The following is a 23407-nucleotide window of genomic DNA, read 5'->3' on the forward strand; positions in this document are numbered from 1 at the left end:
TCAAAAAACGTGTCCATGTTGTTTTTGAAAAAAAATGAAAGGTGGTGCCCTGAATTGACACGTTTTAAAGGTCGTGTTATTTTTGAAAATTCGTGTAAAGGTGGTGATTTTATATGTAATTAACCCTTATTATTATAATCTTATATCAGTGATCCATTATTAAATATATGACCTAATATTATACAAACTAATATATTAGTTATTAGTTTTTAATGAATTAGACTATTAGGATAATTTCCTTATCTCTACCTTTATCATAATTATACAACAAAGTTTCTTACACTATTCAATATAGTAATATAATGTATGGATATTATTAGTTAGTGGGGTGGTTATTTAATCACAGAGATAAGTTGTAATTATGTAAAGTTTGGATTCAATAATTTCTCATATAATATAGAAGTAAAGTTTGTATTGATAATCTTTTATAATTTAACAATTGTACGTTTTAGTTTCTTGAATGAAAAACAAATGAAATGAAAGAAACTAAAACTACAATTAATTTAAATGTAATGATTTTAATATTAATTTGTGTGTTTTGATTTCTTAAATGAAAAAAAAAAGAAACAAAAGAATTAAAACTACAATTGGTTTAAAAGAAAAGTTATGACTTTACTTTTCTCCTTATGTAAAGAAAAGAGAAAAAAAAAAGAGAATAATAACCATCCATTTAAAAAAAAACCTTGTACCGTTGAAAAAGGTTTAATAAAAGTAAAAAGTTAGAGAAAACAATTATACAATCACGAAAACATCAAATAATCCATGGATCAAGGTATGTTTTATTAAATGTTATTGTGTTATTAAATCTTAAAGTTCTAATATAATTATGTTGATATAATTTTGTAATTGTGTTTATATAGGCAAATTATATATGTTTCTAACAATTGGTATCAGATCCTAATCAATTACAATTGAATTAAATTAAGATTAGAATTCATAAAAAAAATTATAATTATTTTTAAATAAAATTAAGTTATTCGAATTTCTGCATAATTGCTTAATTTTTTATTCAAATTCCCATATTAAAAAAAATGTCGAGGGCTGAATTGAGCTGTTTATTTTGACATATATTTTTGGATTTTGACTTGATCCTTTTTATAATTTATAGATTTTTGAATTATAAATATTTTGATAATTTATATGCTTTGGGTTTAATTAGCAATAAAATATATATTATTTAATCAAATATAAATGGCAGATTTGATTAATTTAATTTAAATTATAGTTACTAAAATGATTAACTTATATATACAAAAATTAAGATATGAAAATATATTTAAGTAATAATTATAATCTGGGCTTCAATTGGTAGAGCGACTGATAACATGAAAATGTGGGAGAAGACAATTTGGGTGTGCTGGTCTATTTGAATTGTAAGGAACACTTTAATTTTCAGAGATGAAGATTCAGATCCAATGAAAATTCCTAACAAGGCAAGTGAGTTATAAGATGAATTTATGGTGTTTACTACTACTAGTACCCGAACAACCATGATAACACCTCCAAATATTTTCGACCAAAGATGGCAACCCCTAGCTGTAATTCAGTTAAAATTAATTTTGATGGGGCTATTCATGCATAATCCAGAATTTTTGTGGGTGCTTGTATTGCTAGAAATACTTCGGGAGGGTGTTATTGCGTCTTGTACTAGTAGGTTTCCGTCTATTGTTGCGCTAGCTCTTTGTGAGACACTTGCTCTCCGTGAAGCTATGTTGCTTGCTATCCGAATAAAGCTAAAGGTACTTCATTTTGAAGGTGACGCTAAAAAAATTATCGAAGTTATGACATAAGATAAACCAGTGGACGTAGCTTGTGATTTAGTCATACAAGATTGTAGGAAACTACGAGAATCTTTTTTTTTTCTCTTTTGGTTTTGTTAATAGATCAATTAATTGGTTGGCACATTCTGTTTCTAAAAAAGCCCATCGAGATTTTAGTTTTGTTGTAATTCTCTAGCCCAAGTTTGGTGGATAGAGGCGAGACTCGAGGAGTCGGTTTATCTTAATTAATGAAATGAGTTCATTTCCGTGAAAAAAAAGTGGCTTAACTTTTAAAGATACTTAAATAATTTTAATATATTTCAATTATTTATGTCAAAGAATGACATAAAAAATTAGATTATAAAATATTTGAAATAATTAATTATAAATCTAGGAGGTTATCCAAATATGAACCATTAATTGTAATTAATAAAAGGGTTAATTCCATAAAAAATCACGATCTTTATACGAAGTTTCTTTTTAATCAAAACCTTTAAAAGTTGGCACTTAAAAGCACGACCTTTTAATTTTGTTTCAAATCTATCACTAAAGAAAATTTCGGTGTATTTTTTTGACGAGAAATTACCAATCCTACATACTCTAGCCGAAAGTTAATAATATTTGGTGTCGATTTATAATTTGAGTCTTTAATTAATGGTTTAATGAAGAATTTAGTAAAAAAACTACACTAAATGATAAATTTTAAAAAAAATAAAAGGTCATGATTTTATATGACAACTTTTAAAGTTCATGACTAAAATGAAATCTCGTGTACAGGTCGTGATTTTTGATGGAATTAACCCTTAATAAAAATGAAAGAAATTTATTAACACATTTAATAAATATAGATGTATATCCAAAGATAACATACATGTTTATTTGAATATGTTTGATTATTTGTTAAAGTTATCCATGTTTAAATATTATAGTTTGATGTTATATATGTAAGGATCGATCAAAGGTGAACTTAATATATAGATTATTGTTATATATTTGAGTTCAATGAAAAGAACTCAAAATATTAAATAAGTGAAAATATATTAATGTTTACAGCTATAACCAACATTTTTGCTTTGGAAAATGGATTGGTCAAGTTCAACATATTGAACTTTTCCAACTGGAACGAGCAGATTGAGTTTCAACTAGGCGTAATGAATTTAGACCTAACTTTGGTTACTTATGAAAAGCCTGTTGTAGCCATTTAAGCTAATTCTGAAACTGAAAAAAATCTTTATGAGTCTTGGGAAAGATCAAATCGGTTGGTATTGAACCTATTGAGAATGACAATAGTAGAAAATATTAAGCCGTTGTTTCCTAAGACATAATGTGCTAAGGATTGTACAAAGAAAATTAAGGAGCATTCACAATCAGACATTACTAATAAGTCTATTGCGGGAACTCTGATGAGTGAGCTGACAACAAAGAAATTTGATTGGTCAAAACCAATTCATGACCATGTAACCTCAATGACCAACTTAGCCGCCAAACTTAAGGGAATGGAAATGGATGTGAGTGAATCATTTCTCGTACAATTCATTATCAACTTTCTTACTTCTGAATTTGGACAGTTCCAGGTAAATTATAACACACTTAAGGAGAAGTGGAATTTATAAAAAATTAAGGCCTTGCTAATACAGGAAGAAAGGAGATTAAGGAAATTGAAGGATCACACCATTCATCTTTCTGTTTATAATGAGGCTAGCAATAACAAAGAAAAGCTAGGAAAGAAATAGAAAGATAAGGGTAAGACTCCTCTGAAAGTGAATGAGGGTCATATTCAAAAGGAGAAGATTTGTTTCTTTTGCAAGAAACCTGAACACTTAGAAAAGGATTACCATAAACGAAAAGCATGTTTTGAAAAGAAAGATAAATATTTTATTTATGTATGCTTTGAATCAAATTTAATTAAAGTGTCCAATTATACTTGGTTGTTAGATTCTGGTGCCACTACTCATGTGCCACATCTTAATTACTAAAAAAAGTCAGTTATTACTACTATTTTAAAATAACATTTATAAAAAATACCATGAGTTTATTAATATATTGTTATTTAATATTAAATTAAATTTGATTATTAATTAAGAATCATATTATCATTAACGTGTCATGATAAAAATCACATGCGAAATATATAAATTAATACTAATATCGTTAAAACTATGATTATTGCCATAAAATATCCTCATCTTTCGCGTGTTTTTTTCTTCGATTAAGCACATTCTACCAAACATGGCACCACAAATTCTGATATTTTATTTTTAGCATAAAAAGCTCAACATCTCATTTTTGTGGTATTCATGGCCTAAATGCCTTATATGATGGCTATTTTGGCCATTCAAAATAAACAAAACGATATTATTTTTATGGAAAATAACGGATAAACGACACTGAGCTATAAGGTGAAAAGTTTGAAAAGGTTGAAATGCAAGGTGATACATTTGGCTGATTGTTCTTAACTCGAACGCTTATATCGAAGAAAAAAACAAAAGTGAAGTTAATTTATGACAGCATGATCCATGGCTCTAAAGAGGATATTGATGATCGAAGGTTACAAAATTTTGGCATGTCAGGCTACTTATTTCCTCAATTCAATTTTTGGCTCCTTGTTTTTCTCCCTAAAAAAATTAACCTATCATTGCAAGATCTTATAACTTGTTGCCATCAATATCCCTTTTGAAGCCCTGAATTATATCATTTTGACCTGTGACATATGATTCATCAAGTTTCTAACATGACAAACAACCTTGTTAATATGTTAATCATTTTTGAGTTGTTAGTTAATTGATATGTGTTATGTATTGTGGCTAATATGTGATAGAAGCTATGATTTTTGATGTGTTTATTGCTTGATTATATTTCAGATTGGAATTCCATAATTATCTCTGAATTGGAATGTATTTTTGTGTGGATATAAGGCAATGTAAGATCATATGTTATGCATATACAATCAATTTTTTACATGTTTTATGAAAAGAGAAGTTACGCTCAAATGATTGTCAAAAGGGAACATATGATCATAAGAATGTACCATTGTCACGAACCGGTTTTATGACATCGCGACCGATGCTAGGAAACGAGAGTGGTTGCTCCATAACTCGTATCAAGCCTCATAAAACAATAGATAAACAATAAAGCATAAACATACATGCAAATGCTTGAGGGAAAACTGAGACTCCAACCTTAAACTAGCATGGCATAAACAATACATTATGCAAATAAATTCCTTAAATCACAACTCTCGGAGGCAACTCGAGATTCCAACTCTAATTCAGGAAATAACACATGCTCGAAAACGCTCGAGTCCAAACATTGATATATATTAAAAAACATGGAAACATACATCACGTTCCAATCAATCGAAACATCATAGTGCATAATGATAAAAGTACAACAATAAGACAAAAGACGCCTAATGACTACTACGGCTAGAATTAAAATATTTCTAACACATCTTTGAAAATTTGTACCTCCGGAATGAAATTGGAAGTTCGACACAGGTTTAAAAACATTAAAACCTTATTTATATCGTGTCGAAGACTAATGGAACCCTAGTCCCAGTTACCTCAACATTATCATAAGAATCCAATAACATATCATAAGTATAAATCTCATATCTAATGTTGCGTTTGAGAGCATACACTCTACCAGATCCGTCCTACTAGTCGCGTCTGCGAGAAAACGCACCACTAGATTCGCCCGACTAACTCTTAATCCACAAGTCGTGACCTCCGATAGTAATCGCTCCACCGGGTAAGCCACTATCTTGGAACCTCCGAGAGCAGTCGATCCACCGGGTAAATACCCCGTGAGCCAAACCCTTCAAATACACCATTTTTGATAATTCATAAACCACCAATCACATATCGAATCAAAACCCAATCATATACCTGATCTCAGATCACACCAGTGTGCACTTAATCCTATTGATGCCAAATAGCTATCACATTCTAAAGTATTCATTCGCGATGATTAAAAATGTTCCATAAAAATAATAGTTAAAATTACAGTTTTATTCATCTTCAGGAGGAAGTATAGGGGATTAGCTAAAGTCTATAGAGTAATTATGGTTGTAGTGAGTATGGCCAAACAACCTCCCACATTGAAGGTGATGTCAAAGAATTCCTACACACTATTTTCCTTCCGAAAGATAAAGGCATAAATTCCTGTATGAGATCATCAAAAGTGCCCTCCCTTGTTTCCAAAATCACTACATTTCCAATACCTTAATGAGAACCTCCTCCACTTGTATATATTCTCTTGCAATTGGTGGAGTTGCGGATTCCAAGCTAAAGATCGCCTAACCAAAGCCATCATAAATGTTCCACAATACCAAAGTGCTTGGTTTACCCACAAGACCATCCAAATGAAGTATGAAGTTGAGAGCACAAGACATTTTGACGCCCCGTTCCGCCGCATAGATATAAATAAGATCTTTCAAAGGTATCTTGTCATTCCCATCATATTTTGAATTGAGGGTGTAGGTCATTATCTAATGAAGCACAAAATAGGGAGTGACTTGATGGATTGGGTTGTGGCTTTCTTAGAGTCATACTCCACATCCATACTAATTTTCGACCAATACAATTTAGGATCATACCCCACAAGTTCCGAAGTGGTGGACAGAAGCCCTTTCTCAAACCCAAGAATATTGCAGATTTTGGTTGTAGTGAGTTTCCAAACAACCTCCCCGACATTGAAGGTGATGTCAAATAATTCCTACACACTATTCTCCTTCCGAATAAGATGAAGGCTCTTGAGAAATTCCCTTGTGAGATCGTCAAAAGTGCCCTCCTTTGTTTCCAAGATAAGTTTCCTCCAGACCATTGAATTGGTGTATCCCAAAACTGTTTCATCAAGGCCATCCTTTTTCACATCATTGAAGTTCGGAAAGCGAGTTGGTAACAACATTCTACCCTCAAGTTTGGTAGACCGAGATGTAACTGTTTCCATATTAAGAGTGGGCACATCCGATGCAGAGTAAGAAGCTTGATTATGAAAAGTTGTAGTGCCTCTTGAAACTTTCTTAACACCCATTGATGAATGTATGAATGTATGTATGAAGAAGATGGTGTTTTTGGAGAAAAAAAGTGTGAAAATGACTAAAAATACAATTTTTGCAATAGAAATAGGTAGGAGATGATAGAAAATGAAGTGAAATAAATATGAAACTCAAATGGATATTTGTAGGCTTTAAAAACACTCCCCAACAGTAAAATCGACCATATTTTTGAAAAGATACGTTTTTGCCAAGTGGCAAAATAGCTAATTTTTTTGAAAACAGAGGTAGGTCGCGCCCACGGCTTACCACACTAGTCTTTGAATTCAAATGGTGGGATTTGTCACATGCGTGACAAGCATGTCGCGCCTACGAATTATACAGCTCAAAAAATTTAATATTTTGACAAGCCCTTCGCGAGCGTGGCAAATAATGTCACACCCGTGACACCTTAAAAACATAAATTTTATGCAAAATTTCAAAGTTCTATGCAATACCAAGCCTTGATTCAAACATTAGGGAAGGCACCAAAACATGTAAATGCCAACAATCAATTAAACAAATAAACATGTGAAACAAATAATATTTAATCAACAGATTTAAACATACAAACATGCATATCAAACTAATGAGCTCACACCAAGTATACAAATATCTTCAATGATAAAATTCATATGTTCTTCATTTAGTGGCTTGGTAAAAATATCCGCAAATTAGTTAGTTGTATCAATGAATTCGACTACAACATCCCCTTTTTGCACATTGATCACGTATAAAATGATGGCATTTATTAGATAGATTTGAGCACAACAATAACTGGCCGCTACATATTTGGCCTCCGAGGTTGACAAAGCCACAAATACTTGTTTCTTACTACTCCAAGAGATCAAACTTTAACCTAAAAATTGGTAAGTTCTAGAGGTACTTTTACGGTCTAGAAAACAACCCGCATAATCAGCATCGGAGTAGACAAGAATCCTAGGGTCCATATTTCTAGAGTACCAAATCCTAGGTTTAAAATGTCATGCAAATATTTAAAAAATATGTTTTACGACATGCAAATACAATTCCTTAGGATAAGCTTAAAATCGAGCACACAAACATGCACTAAACATGACATCGAGTCTACTAGCGGTAACATAAAGGAGTGAACCAATCTTACCTCTATACATTGTACTATCAGTGCATTTACCCAATTTGTCTTTATCCAATTTTATTGTGGTACTCACTGGTGTCTTGCTACTAAAGGATGCCTCCATTCCAAACTTCTTGAGCATCTCCTTAGTGTACTTGGATTGATTAATACAAATTTCATCCTTATTTTGCTTGATTTGAAGTCCAAAAAAGAACTTGATCTCTCCCATAAGACTCATCTCAAATTTTCTAGTCATACACTTAGAAAAATCTTGGCAAAGCAGTTCATTAGTAGCACCAAATATAATATCATCAACATAAATTTGGACAAACAGAATATCATGCTTATGAGTTTTGGTGAAAAGAGTTGTATCAACCTTATCTTTGAAAAAACCATTTGAAAGAAAAAAGTTACTCAACCTATCATACCAAGCACTAGGAGCTTGTTTAAACCATATAAAGCCTTGTTGAGTTTGAAAACATTGTTAGGGTGTTTATAATCTTCAAAACAGGGAGGTTGCTTAACATAAACTTTCTCCTCTATAAAATCATTTAAAAAGGCACTTTTAACATCCATTTAAGTTTGAATTTCATGCAAGATGCATATGCTTAAAGGATACAAATGACTTCTAATTTAGAAATCGGGGAAAGATTCTCCTTATAATCACTGCCTTCCTCTTGGTTATAGCCTTGGGCAACCAATCGGGCCTTGTTCTGAGTTATTACTCCGATTTCATCCAACTTGTTTCAAAAAAACCCACTTTGTTCTAATAATGGTATGACCATTAGGAGGAGGGACTAACTTCCAAACTATATTTCTTTTGAATTCACTGAGTTCATCTTGCATAGAAATCACCCAACATTCGTTAACTAAAGCTTCACTAACTCTAGTGGGCTCTAATTAAGATAAGAAAGCAAAACTAGCAAAGTACGGAATGAGAGCGAGTACTTACTCCCTTTGATGTCTCACCAATAATCAAGTCTTGAGGATGCCTTTTCTTGAAAGTCCCTCATGAGGTAGATCATGGGTATGTCCTGTAACTTGAGCTACATGACGATATTTGGCTTCCACCTTGTTATCTCCTTGAGTTGGTTAAGCAATCTCCACTTCAGTTGGAGGATTTTCTTGGGTTTCAACAAGTGTGAGATCCTCAAATGCACCTACAAAATCATGAGCAATCGAGTCCTTATCCATAAATTCCTTGGAGGACTCATCTAATACCACATGCATTGACTCCTCAATAACTAAATTACGCTTGTTAAACACTCTAAAAGACTTGCTAATAAATACATAACTCAAAAATATGCCTTCATCGGTTTTGGAATCAAATTTCTCAAGGTCATCCTTGGTGTTCAATATAAAGCACTTGTTTCCAAATACTCTGAGTTAAGAAATCTTGAGCTTTCTTCCTATCTATAGCTCATAAGAAGTTTTGTTCAAAATTGGTCTTTTGAAAACACAGTTTGAAACATAGCAAACGGTGTTAACGGCTTCGGTCCAAAGGTATTGAGGTAAATCATACTCATTGCATGGATTGAGCCATTTCCACCAAAGTGAGAATTTTCCTATCAAAGACCCAATTTTGTTGAGGCTAGGAGAAGAAAATTTGTGAAAAATACTATTTTCCTCACAAAACACTTTGAAAGAATTATTTTGAAATTCGGTTCCATGATCACCTCTAATGCTTGAAATAGGCAAATCCTTTTCTTTTTGAATATATTTTACAAGACTTTTGAAAGCATTAAAAGCATCATTCTTATGAACTAAGCAACTAACCCAAGTGAATCTAGAGTAATCATCAACAATAATAAATGCATAATGCATGCCACGCAAGCTAGCAACTCTAGTAGGTCTACAGAGTCGATATGTAGCAATTGTAATGATATAGAGGTTGAAACAACATTTTTAGCTTTAAAATACGACTTATGTTGTTTTCCTATTTTATAAGGTCCACACACTTTGTCTTTTGTAAACTTTAGCTTGGGCAAACCTTTGACTAGTTCATCCTTGCTTACCTCACTTAAGAGGTCTAAACTAACATGACCAAGTCTTCAGTGCCACAACTAAGACTCATCACTAAGTGATAGTAAACACTTGTCATCTCGGTTCTCAAGCGTATCCAAGTTAACTATGTACATGTTTTGCTTTCGATTTCCCTTATAGATTAATACATTATCCATTTCTTGGGTAACATAGCAATCTTTAGAATCAAAAATGACTTTATAGCCCTTGTCACATAATTGACTTACAATCAAAAGATTGTGTTTTAGGCCATTAACAAGCCACACATTTTCTATAAAAGGAGAGTTAAAGTTACCTAGCTTGCATATCCCCATAACTTGTCCTTTAGCCTCATCCCCAAAGGTGACACTTCCTCCATCCTTATGCTCCAAATGAGTGAAGTTGGAGGCATGACTCTTCATGTGCCTTGAGTAACTGCTATCAACATACCATTTGGTTTTATGCGAAACAGTCTCCTTTGTCACCTAAAAGAAATAAAATAAAACCTTAAACTTTGGATCCTTAAAAGTTATGATTTGAGGTATTTCAATGGAATCAACCTAAATTGGACTTTCCTCACATAACAATCCATATTTTTGTGCCTAAATCTCATACAATACACACATTGAAGCCTATGGGACATGTGAGTGTATCTTGGTGAGGTCTTGGCTTTAGGATCCTCACAAGCGTGAGCATAGAAACGTGCACATGAATGGTCATAAGTGTAGGCATGTCCATTGGCATCTGAATGAGCATATGGATAAGAATGCACGTGATTATTTTTCATGTTTCTATTCACCCTTTTGTGACCATATTGTGAGGTATGGCCATCGCTAGAGGGGTTTTGTACCCACCTTGCTCTTATGCTTAGGAGCTAATGATGGATTAGCCTTAAGAGTTTGAACATGACCCTTCTTTCCCCCTTTTAGTTTGACCAAAGTAGGAAGAACTTCTATAGAAGAAGTTTGAGGCAAAAAGACCTTCACAATATAGTCACACTTAAGGTAGGGAGATTATGATTATAACCAAACCCAAATTTTATGGTTGGGTTTCTTTTGGAATCAAAAAGATTCTCAAAAGCTTCATTCCCTTTTGCAAAGTCTTGAGATAGAGCTATTTAGAGAAAGAATTTTACTTTTTATTCTATCATTTTCCTCAAGCAATACATTAACATCATGCTTAGGGATAGATTCTAAAGAAGACTTGAGGTCTTGAATTTCTTTCTTCAAATTGAGCATCTCAATTTTAACCATAGAGGCTTCCTTTTTGAATTTTTTTATTTTGGCATGATAATCACTAGATTCAGATGTCAACCTCATTTATCATGTCATGACATTCATCATTAAGATAAAAAAGAACAACATCATCAACAATAGCAACATCATTCATGATAATAATATCACGGCCAAAAGACAAAAAAAGGCCAAACCTTTCAATTTTATCCAATTTGTTTTAAAACACATGATTTCGTTTTAATTTTGTCCAATTGTGTAATTTTGCTCATATGCGCCTACATGGCGCTGATGTGGCATGCCACACATCACCGCCACATAAGAAAAATTGTTTAGTTGGACAAAACTGAAACGAAATCAGGCGTTTCATGACACATTGGATAAAATTGAAAGGTTTGGAATTTTGTGAAATTCTTATGAAAAATTTGGCCTTTTTTAGTCATTTGGCCTAATATCACTAGAGCTAACATACGATTCTATACCATTATCATTCCAAGAAAGAAAAGGTGGAGTACTTACCTTAGGTGTTGGTTCCTTCTCTAAATACTAGTAAGCATATATTGGCTCTTTCCTGTACTTAGCATTCATCATCGGATTGAGAATCATTTTCCTCATCTCGTGTAGCTATATACCCCTTTTTATCCTTTTGAATTGATCGTTTAGCCCCTTGTTGACATTCTGATTTAGTGCGACCCGGTTTGTCACATCCATGGAAAGTGACATCCTTTTTAGGAGTATGAGCATCTCCTCTATGAGTGGAAGATCTCTTACAACTAGAGGCTTTTCCTTTGTTGTTCTCAAATCTTAGAGCTTGCCTCTTCTTCCTTATCTTTTAATCCCTAAACTTCTTGGCCATCATTACCATATAGTCATCATCCTCATCATTACTCAAATAGTCTTTATCTTCAACCTTGGTTTTTGTTACATCTGAAGCTTTTAAGGCAATCCCCTTGGTGGTCTTCTTGAAGATGTTTGGCCTCTTGAATGCTCTTCATGTAGGTCATCTCATGGAGAAGCAATTTTCCGATAAGCTCATAGGTTCTCAAGGTCTTCAAATCATAGGATTCCTTAATGGCGGTTACCTTCGTTTGCAATCCAAGAGAGGCAATGAACAAATAATTTTGCGATTGATTTCTCCAAGTGTGTAATGCTTGCCAAGCTTTTTGAGATTGGAGGTGATGACAAGAAGTCTACTTGTGATGTTGGTAACATTCTCATTGGGCTTGTGTTTGAAGGCTTCATATTCACCAATGAGAAGCTCTACCTCTTGTTCTTGACTTAAACCGTACCCTAATGGTAGTTCTTAAAAATCCTTCACATGTCATGAGCACTAGAAATATGTTGAACTCTTGATTGATCGTCTCTAGATAGTGAAGCAAAACGAACAAACATCACCTTCATGTTGAGTCCATTTGCTATTTTTTGCTCCATGGTCCACTCACCTATAGGCTATGAAATTGGAACGCCTTCTATTTCTTGAGTAGGAGCTTTATATTCTTTAATTAAAAACATGCCAAAGATTCAATCCTTCCATATCAAGATAATTATCCATCTTGAATTTCCAATTTGGAAAATCTGTACCATCAAAGAAAGGTCTAAGAGTGTGAGCATAGTTTTCAGTAGCTGTACGAATCGTTTAACTAGAAATTAAGCAGTGAATAGACAACTTAGCTACGATACCAATTGAAATCCCTAAGGGGGGGGGGGGGTAAATTAGGTTTAAAGGTGAAATTAAAAAGTTTAAGAGAGGGTTTAAGAGTTTAGAGAGAAAAAGATAAGAATTTAAAGTGGTTGGAATCACAAACCGATTCTAATCCACTACTCAATCAAAGATTTAGATTTTCTATAATCTACTAATGGGGTGTGTTTTAAAGCTTAACAAAAAAAAAGATTTAATAGTATTTTCTAAAAATTAATCATATATGATGTATGGTCTTGAGTTGCGAAAAATTTATAGTGTTTTTAGGCTTTCTACGGGTTTCAGAGCTACCAATGTCATTCCCTAGCGCCGATCTCGGCTTGATGGGTAGTGACATTTTCTTAGTCCAATCAATATAACCAAAATATATAAATTCCAAAAGTCGAATACCATGGACTTGACACGTGTCACACCAGAATTTGGACGGATCAAATGTCATATGTCGGAAACTTACATCACGACGGTGCAGGGCATTACAACCAAACGATCATAACACATTTTCGACGATCGTATCGCAAGATAAAAATCAAGAAAGTTATCTGAAATGAGCTGAAAAGGTGGGTTTTTATGAGACATACGATCATATGGTTGGGTTGTAATATAAACAGACCCCCTTGAGTGCAAACAAGACATAATCCTAAAAAAACACTATTAATCGTCTCTTACCTTCCAAAATCTAACCCCAGTGGTTGTAAAACCTTAAAGGAAGACATGGAAACATCATAAAGATTCAAGTTTAGCAAAATAAAAGGTAGACCTCAGATATTTGTTTGATGTCTTTGGTAGAAGTCTTTCGAACTTTGAAGGAAACATCTAGAGGTGATCTTTTCAAACTTCAATCGTTATTTTTGATTTTGAGTAAATTCCGTCAAAATATGGCCTAGGGTATTTTTAATACTTCAATAAAATATTATGCTAAATTGTTATTTGTTGTATTTGTTGCATAGATGATTATATGATAAAAATATGATTTTGTGATATTTAATTTGGTTGGTGAAAAATAAAGAGATAGGGTTAGCTCGATGGTTTTTGACAATAACGTCGAAGTTTAGCCAATTTCAACGTAAAATAAGTGAGTCTATATGGAAATTGATATTACCACCTGTGAGCGGAGCAGGGTATGGTGGCTGCTTGCCTAGACTTATGGATCACTTCGGATTTGGTTAGGTTTTAAAAATAATGGAGTCCCATCTAGCTAAGCTACAAAATGCATTTTCTACCGATAACCTCACTCGCTTATGTGTGAATTACCGTGCATTAGACTAAAAGACTGGATTCGTGAACCCAACCAAAACTCTTTTAATTGGCTTATTGAACACTTTGTATATTTGTGTGACATATCCGGTTATCTCATCTTAACATTCGTGTAGTCCACAAGATATCGTATTGGAAAAGTAAACAAGTATAGAAAGCGGTAAACATGTAAGACACGCATATGACTTAATCTGAACTGCATGTGAGACATGTAACACGTACTCCTAAATAATCCTCTAATCCTGATGGTTTCTATCATGTAGCAGACAGTGGTGAGTCTTTGCCATTTTTTATGCACAAAACCTTAACCAGATGTATATGTGAAGTTGATTTTATCAAGTCATCTTGAAGGCCTATATAACCACTATTATATTTTCATGGAAATCCTATGATTTCTAGGTGATTTACTGGACTTGTTGGGTTCATGCTAAGTTAACGTGGTTAAGTCCATGAGCTTGTTAATATTGGATCTAGACATGCTTTGGGAAGCGATTAAACAATTTAAACATACACACGTGCAATTAATATAAACACAAGGTTAGAAATACCTTTTAACCTTGTAGACCTATAGTGTATGGCAATTGTCTCTCGTTAGCAGTCTGTCTGATCAGAATCTTGACTCGATCGAAACACAAAAGTTATTCGTCTTGTCAATACAGATCCACTAGTTTAAACCAGAGTAGATTCCGAGTTCAAACGAACCCGGAATGGATTCTGGAAGTTGATGGTCTGGCAGGCTTGGGCTTCAGGGCCCAGTTGGCATGACAGGTTACAAATTTGGATTTTTGGACCCGAAATAAATTGGTTTTGAGCCATTACAACTTAAAAATAGATCCTACAACTAATTACATGTTAGTGGGCTCAAACAGGGTCCAATTTCGAGTTCAAACGAACCCGAAAACACAAAACAAGATTTGAATTGCATTTTGAAGATCTAGAAACGAGTGGAATGAAGAACATGGACACCATGGTGGCGCCACCATACTCAGGCAATGGGACTCGTCATTTTCGGCCTGGGTTTCATGCAATAACATTCAAAAACGGATCAAAACACACAAAAAACACACTGGAACATATTGGAATTGAAATGCAATGTGCAAAATTAATTTAATTACTCTAAATACATGTTTCTTAGCTTATTTCATGCAATCATGACTGAACAACTAAAAACATTTCAAGCATGACAATCATGAAAATTTAAGCTATAAACTTGCGTTCTAAGCATTATAATCAAACATCTTTAATATATAATGATTAAAACATACAAAAACATCATATGAACATTTTTCTAAGTCAATTTCATGACAATTAGGTCCAAAGCTTAAAAACACAACAGTTAGGACAAAAATATAGCTTATGGATATTTCATGGCAAAACAACCTAAACATGTAATCTAAGATATAAAATTTAGCAGTTCTAAATTTAATATGGAAAAAGTGATGGAAAGAAGATTTGGGTCCTCAGAAGTACCGTTCTGAGTCCTTTGCTCATTTTTTGGCGATCCGGATATGAAATCCAGTTGAGGATCGATGTGCAACAGTATGTTCTTGACTGATTTAAGCGTCTCTACCTCGTTTGATCAACTAGTGTGTGAGTACGTATGTATGCTTGGTGGGTTCGGCTATGCTATGTTAATTCTAGGGTCTATGTGCTTTTTTGAGGTGATTAATTTTGCCGACCTCTAGTTAGACTATGCTAGTGTTCTATTTATAGAAATTAGATTAGGGTTAGAGCTACTTAGAGTCTAAATTAGGTTAGGAGTCTGTTAATGAGTGTTAGAGGTAAATAGAAATTGTGCAAGTATGTAGAGTGATTAGTTTAGAAGTCTAATTTAGGATTAGGATTAGGTTTGACATATATTTTAAGTTTTTAATTAATTAAATTTGTATTAATTTGTATATTCTAAGTAAAAAGGGGTTAAAAGTTTATTTTGGTGCCCGAAAATATTAAAGATGGCTTTTAAGACCCCTAAGTATTTAGATATGGTCAATTTAACCCGTCAAACTTGCAAATCAGCCTATAAACTTTTAAAATATTGCAATTAGTTAAATTTCTTAGAGTTAGATCATAATTTTTTTAGAATAGTATTTCATTTTTATTAATTAGATTCTTCTCTTGGATATACAATATAAAATTATCAGATCAACATATCAAATATTTTTATTTAGAATATGTTTATCAATTTCATCATGATTAATTAAAAGATTAAATTTAATTATTCGATTACAGTAGCATAAATTCCAATTTTACATGCAATATAACAGTTATATACTTCATTAAAAAAACAAACACACAAACAAAAAAATGAAATTGATGATCATAAAATCTAAACAAAATACAAAAACTATCTAGAAGCAAGTGAAGTCCAAGAAGAAGCAGTGAACAAGCTAGTGTCTTTCCACCCAAGCTTCAATGCTCCATCACCTTGTACAAGACTATAACCATGAGCCGGAGGAAACATATTCAATATAAGTTGTGCTTGAGCCATGGAGTTTCCACTCATCGGAATTTGCATAAAACTATTGTTTTTCGCTCCGAGCTCGCCTCTCCATTGCCGGAACTTGTCTTCTCCGCTTCTCGCGGGACCTCCGATGGCCAGAATATTGTTAATTTCTCTATAAAAAAGACAATGCTCGATCCGATGTCGATTTGAATCATCGGAGGGGAGAAATGCACCGAGCGAATCGAATAATGTTGAGTAGTAATGAAGTGAACCTACGAATCGATCTAAAAAAGAGCCGCCGTGAGAAATTTCTTGCTCTACCAGGGTTATGATTCTTGGTGATAATTCTTCGAGTAGTCTCATTGTTTTCCAGTCGGGACCAGTTGAGTCATACAAGGAATGTTGTAGCCAATGAACGGCTAGGGTTTCATTATTTTTCCTTAATTTCAACATTGAAATATCACTAATTTCTCCAAATTTTTTAGCAATTGGATTGAATTCGAATAATAATCCGAGTCGTTTAGCAAAATTCGAGAGCTGTTTGCCTGTTTCTACAAGCAACTCCATTGAACTACCAAAACCAGTCATTCTAATATGAGGTGGACCTTCAATTCTTGTAGCTAAAATATGAAACAAGGCAGGCCATTGTAAACCTTGCATAATATCAAGATCGATTATATGAACCCTATCGCGACGATGAAACGCTTCCAGAATCGCTTGATTCGAGGTAAAATGTGCAAATTTGATGAAAGGTGAGACATTATTAAAGATTTGAAATGAAGAATGAATATTTTTGTGGTTTATCAATAAAGGGTTAGAAATACCTAACCATGAGTTGATAACCCTACTAGCCATGGCTTTAGAAAAATAAGCCACCACTCTTTCAGCACAAGATGGTGCATATGGTGAAGCCATTGGGGTTAGCTCGAGCAACATTTTATGAGCCTCACCGAGATTATCAACCGATATCGAAACAGCACATTCTAAAAGATGAACTATTAGGTTTAGCCCTTGCTCATCTACCCTACTCAATCCTCTATTGATACTTGCTTGATTCCCAAGTAATTCGAAGCTTAACTCTTCGTACCCATTACTTATTGTGCCATCAAAATTATGAACATGACTTCTCTTCAAAGCTTTTCTCGGTCTGAAATCATCGCTCGTCGAGAAAATATTGTTATAATCTCGATCATGGCTAGTGCTGATCACCATTGTTGAGTCTGTTTGCATGGTTTGATCACTTGCCGTGTCGGGCAAGTCATCGATGAGTTGTTTGGTGACATGTTCGACCCAGTCGGAGAGTTGTTCATTTCTCTCCAAATTCATCCCAATCGAGCTATTAATATTAGTAGAATGATAATCCCATGCTTCATGGGTTTGTATGAGATCAATAGCACCATTAACCACTTCATATCCACCCTTAATCATCATTCAACTATATAACTATAGGATTAGGTTAATTAATCTTTTAAAAGTAATTTGAGTTTGTAGAAAAAGAGAGAAACAATACTGGTGGGGAAGGAGAGGGTGTTAAAGAGAAGTTAGGATCACTTTTAAAGGGAGACCAAAGAAAATATTAAAGAAAAAGTCTATGATAATAAAATAAATAAATAAATAATTAGCAAACTAAGAAATCTTATAAATTTTTTTAGTATAATTTAATGGAAAGCTTGGCCGGCATAGACAGACATATAGATGAAGATAAGTAACTTAGAGCCAAACCTACGTCAGTTTGGTAGTGATTTACATTATTTTTAACTTAGATTTTAAGGATTATATATAATTAATTAATTAGTTACTGTTATGTATATGTCATGGAAAGTACTCTTGGAATTAAGGTGTTTTTTCTACCAAAGTGGCCGACTAAAAGTAACTAATACGTAAGTGAATATTTTCATTTTGGAGGAATTTATTGAACTATAGTGTTTTTACAACCACATTCATCTATTTAATTGAAAATTTATTATCAACTTTATAATAAATATAAAGATAAACCTACTTTCTATTAGAGGTATCGAAAAACATACCGAATCGATAAATTTAATAACATAAAAAAATTGATTTTCCATTTAGTTGGGGTTCGGACATAGACAAATTCAGATAGTTTTGATACAAACTGAATAAAAAAAATTTGAATCAAACCAAAAAAAATTATTTGAATATGCAATGTTCGGTGAAATTTTTACATTAGTTTACAATTGAAACGAGAAAATACAAAATAGGGTAAAATTGACCAGTTTTCAACGTCAGGGTAGAATTGAAAAGGGACTAAAAGGTCGGGGATTTTGAGGTATTAGGCCTAAAACAATTATGTTAATTTAATCTGTCTTTTTAGTTTGTGATAAATATATTCAGCCCTCCATTTATATCTACTATTGAAATTTATTTTTATAATTAATGATTTAATCTTAAGTTTATAAACAATTATTTGATACAATTGATTTTTTTATTTCAATTTATAATTGGTTATGTCGGTTTAAAATAAGGATTACGTGTTCGCAAATAGGTTTGAAATGAGAATTAGATATATTTATCACAAATTATAAAAATGACGGACCAGATTGTTATAAATAATTATGGGATGTAATTGTCATTTTAGCAAAGATGTAAATATTTAATATTACTTTACTTTATATCTCCATAATTTTAATCATTTATTAGATATACATAAAAAAATTAGTCAATTCGATCTGTTAATTTTATAAAGGGCAAATGGTAAAAAAAACCCAAACCTTTACGACTTGTTGCAATTATATCCAAACCTTTTAATTTTTGCAATAATATCCAAATTGCATTTTTTTGTTATAATAATATCCAAATTGCATTTTTTGTAGCAATAATAGTCAAATTGATGGCTAAACTTGTTGTTTTCAATTAAAATATTAGGCTATTATTATGTTCAGATGTATAATAATATAGTAAAAGTACCAAAAAATAGCAAAAAAACTCAAAAAAAATCACATAAAAAGTGCAATTTGGATATTATTATAACAAAATAATGCAATTTGGATATTATTGCAAAAATTAAAAGGTTTGGATATAATTGCAACAAGTCGTAAAGGTTTGATTTTTTTTTCCATTAAGCCTTTTATAAACTAAGAATTATATATAGATTATGCCAGGTTTGATGTGGATTGTTTACATGAGTTTATTTGAGTGGTTCAATTAGAAAAAAGAAACTCTAGAACTTTAATTAAATTGAAGTTTGAATATAATCATTTCAATTTATAAAATTGAAGATTGCTATATTCATTTTTTTGGAGTATATTTATACTATATATAAAAGCACGGATGGGGGGGGACAGGCAAATTTACAGAATAATCCTTTTCAGTTTACTATTAAATAAAGGTTTTATAGTCATTAACTGATGGAATCTTGACAGCAGAAGAAGGAAACCCACAAAAAGCTTGAAGAAATTGAAGGTTAGCAGTTGCAGAGAAAGCAAAGGTTGGAAAAGAAAGAAAATGAAAGAAAATGAACTATTATATAGCCTGAACCAAAGAAACTGAAAAGACGAGATCCCATAATACTAATGGCGCACGAAGACACTTGTCATTCATCCAGTCATAACCCTCTACTGATGGACAACACGTGGCAGTACAGAATCTTACTAAAGAAGAAACGTCACCCACAAACATATGAAACGACTCGCCCGGAATACAAAACGACTCGCCCGTACAAAAGAACTCAGCTCCAAAAGAGCTAAAATCCACTAAGGCATAAATGCCAAACTACTTCAGCTCACTTGCGGGGGGGGCTAATGATGGATACCGAATCCTACTGTAAGTATAATGGAGCCGAGTTGCAGGAGATCCACTCTCAGGCGACACCGGACTCCCCCTGAAGACGGAAAGATATGAAGGAGATACCGAATCTCTAAGATTCGGTAATATACTAATAAAGACCGAATCCCACATGATCCGCCAAGAGCGCGTCAGGTCCGGGATTCGGGTAAACGACTGAATATGGAAATCTTGTCCTATTTGGACACAAACACTACATATGGAAGGATAAGCTCTACTTTAGGAAGATAAGACTATTTAGGAAGACGTTCCTAAATAGGACTCTTATCAGATTAAGGTAGATCTCGACAAATCAGGAGAATCCTTAAGATACGGCCGAATCCCTACAAAGTAGGATTCACCTGCCTAATACAACTCTACTAGGTATATTCGACTACTATAAAAGGAGCACGAGGTATGCCTAGAATCACAATTACATTCATATACTCAAAACGCTGCTCAAAGCTCTAAACTGACTTTAGCATCGGAGAGTTAATCGGACAACCACCGTCCGGTTAGCTTCTACCCTGTTTTGCAGGTTCACTCACCGGTTCAGAAGGCAGACTCCATCAATTGGCGCCGTCTGTGGGAAAAGCTTAACTAAACTTCAAAAGAAGGAGCTTTTCTGAACTCAAAAACAAATCTCATTGAAGAAGATGACTTCTGAAAGAGTAAACCTGAAGGATCAAACGACACGGAGAAAACGAAAAGCAACAGAACTCTCAACTCCTCCTCCAGTGGCTTTTGACGGAGAGGACTTCGGGAGAATAGCCGAAGAGCACAACGAAGCTCTGGTAGTGGCCATGATCATCGAACACTGGAACGTTGAGAGAATCCTAATCGATGAAGGAAGCGCAATAAACCTGATAACAAAAAAGGCCTACGAAAGCCTAGGAGGAGACCTAGCGGAACTAAAGAGAAATGCCACGCCTGTGGTAGGATTTGGGGGCTTGCCAATTAAGCCCAATGGAACAACTACTCTCGACGTCAAGCTAGGAAGGACAAGGAAAAGCGAGGAATTACCTACACGGTTTAGCGTCGTAGAAATCGACCTGCCGTACAACGCGATACTGGGGAGACCTTTCCTCCACGACTCAGCCGCCGTGACGAGCATAAAGGCGCTAACCATGAAGATACCGACGAAACAAGGAATTATCACGATACAAGGGAACCGAGCCGAGGCGAAAAAGTGCTACGAACAAGCAATAAGAGAATCAGGCGAAGCAATGGCAATAGAAGAAATCCTTAATCACGACATCGAAGAAAAAGAAACAGCACCCGAAGGCGAAACAAAGAAACTCCAACTCGACAAGGAGAAAAGAGTAAATCTCGGCGCAAACATGAACCCAAAGATCGAAAGCGAAATCACAGCCATGCTGAAAAACAACGTCAAAACCTTCGCTGCTAACGCATCAGAAATAGTCGGAATAGACCCCCAGGTCATTACTCATGATCTAAATGTAGCAGAAGCGGCGAACCCAGTGAAGCAAAAGAAAAGGAAGTTCTCGGAAGAAAAACAGAAAATAATCGCTGAAGAAGTAGAAAAACTGGAGAAAGCAGGATTCATACGAGAAGTCCACTACCCCGAATGGGTAGCTAACGTAGTTATCGTAAAGAAAGCCAACGGAAAAAATAGAATGTGTGTGGATTACACCGATCTAAACAAAGCGTGTCCTAAAGATAGCTACCCTCTCCCAGATATCGACCAACTCGTGGACTCTACTGCTGGACACGCGATGTATAGCCTAGCCGACGCAGCTCAAGGCTACCACCAAATCCAGATGAAGGAACAAGACCAGGAAAAAACTTCATTCATCACGGAGGGAGGAACTTACTGCTACACGGCAATGCCTTTCGGCTTGAAAAATGCTGGAGCAACATACCAAAGACTTATGAATTTCATGTTCAAAGACGAGATAGGAAAGCGAGTCCAGGTGTATGTAGACGACCTAATCATCAAGAGCGAGAAAGAAGAAACCCATGCAAAAGATCTTGAAGAAACATTCAACATACTGAATAAGTTTGGAATGAAGCTGCACCCCGACAAATGCACGTTTGGCGTACAAGGCGGGAAATTCCTGGGATTCATGATATCTCAAAGAGGAATAGAGGCGAACCCCGAGAAGATCAAAGCAATTATGGACATGAAGGCACCAAGAAGCATAAATGAAGTTCAAAAACTCAACGGGCGAATCACAGCACTCGGTAGATTCATGTCTTGCTCAGCAAAAAGATGCTTGCCTTTCTTCAAAGCCCTCAAAGGAACACAAAAATTTGAATGGAATGAAGACTGCGAGAACGCCTTTGAAGAAATAAAGAAATTCCTCGTCACCCCTCCATTGCTAAGCAGACCGCTGAAAGGGGAGACACTATACCTATACATCAGCACCACGAACGAGACCATCGGGACAGTGCTGGTAAGGGAAGAGGATAACGAGATGAAGCCAATCTACTACATTAGTCGAGTCCTGAAGGGCGCGGAGACACGATACCCCGAGATCGAAAAAATGGCACTGGCCGTACTGACCACAGCTAAAAAGCTGAGATACTACTTCCAAAGTCACAATGTTGTGGTAAGGACAAATCAACCATTGCGAAAGGCGATCCAACGACCAGAAACCTCCGGAAGATTAGTCCACTGGTCCATCCAACTCAGCGAACACGACATAAGATACGAACCTCGCCCAACTCTGAAAGCACAAGCTTTGGCGGACTTCGTAGCAGAAATAACTCCAACCGAGACTGGCCAACCCAAACCAGCCTTGGTATGGGAACTCCATGTAGACGGAGCATCAAATGAAAAAGGAGCTGGAGCAGGAGCCATCCTCAAAGGACCCGACAAAATCAAGATTGAATATGGAGTAAACATCCAATTCGCCGCCAGCAACAATGTAGCTGAGTATGAAGCCCTAATCGCAGGCCTCGGCCTCGCATTAGAAATAAGAACGGAAATCCTAAAGATCTATAGCGACTCCCAGCTGGTGGTAAATCAAGTCAAGGGAGAATATCAAGCCAAAGAAACAGGGATGATCGAATACCTGAGTCAAGTCAAAACACAGCTTCAACAGCTAGAAGCACAAGGAGGACAATGGGAAATCATTCAG

The 23407-nt window shown here is 34.5% G+C and overlaps 1 protein-coding gene across 1 annotated transcript; it reads right to left on the reverse strand.

The window, feature by feature from the left end:
• Positions 1-16346: 16346 nt before the first annotated feature.
• LOC126656501 (protein SCARECROW-like) lies at positions 16347-18029 on the reverse strand. The gene has a single exon (XM_050351080.2). It carries the CDS (start codon positions 17949-17951, stop codon positions 16422-16424), a length of 1530 nt encoding a protein of 509 aa, XP_050207037.1. The 5' UTR covers positions 17952-18029; the 3' UTR covers positions 16347-16421.
• Positions 18030-23407: the final 5378 nt, after the last annotated feature.

Source organism: Mercurialis annua, linkage group LG7 (assembly GCF_937616625.2).
Source record: "Mercurialis annua linkage group LG7, ddMerAnnu1.2, whole genome shotgun sequence".
Classification (NCBI taxonomy): domain Eukaryota; kingdom Viridiplantae; phylum Streptophyta; class Magnoliopsida; order Malpighiales; family Euphorbiaceae; genus Mercurialis; species Mercurialis annua.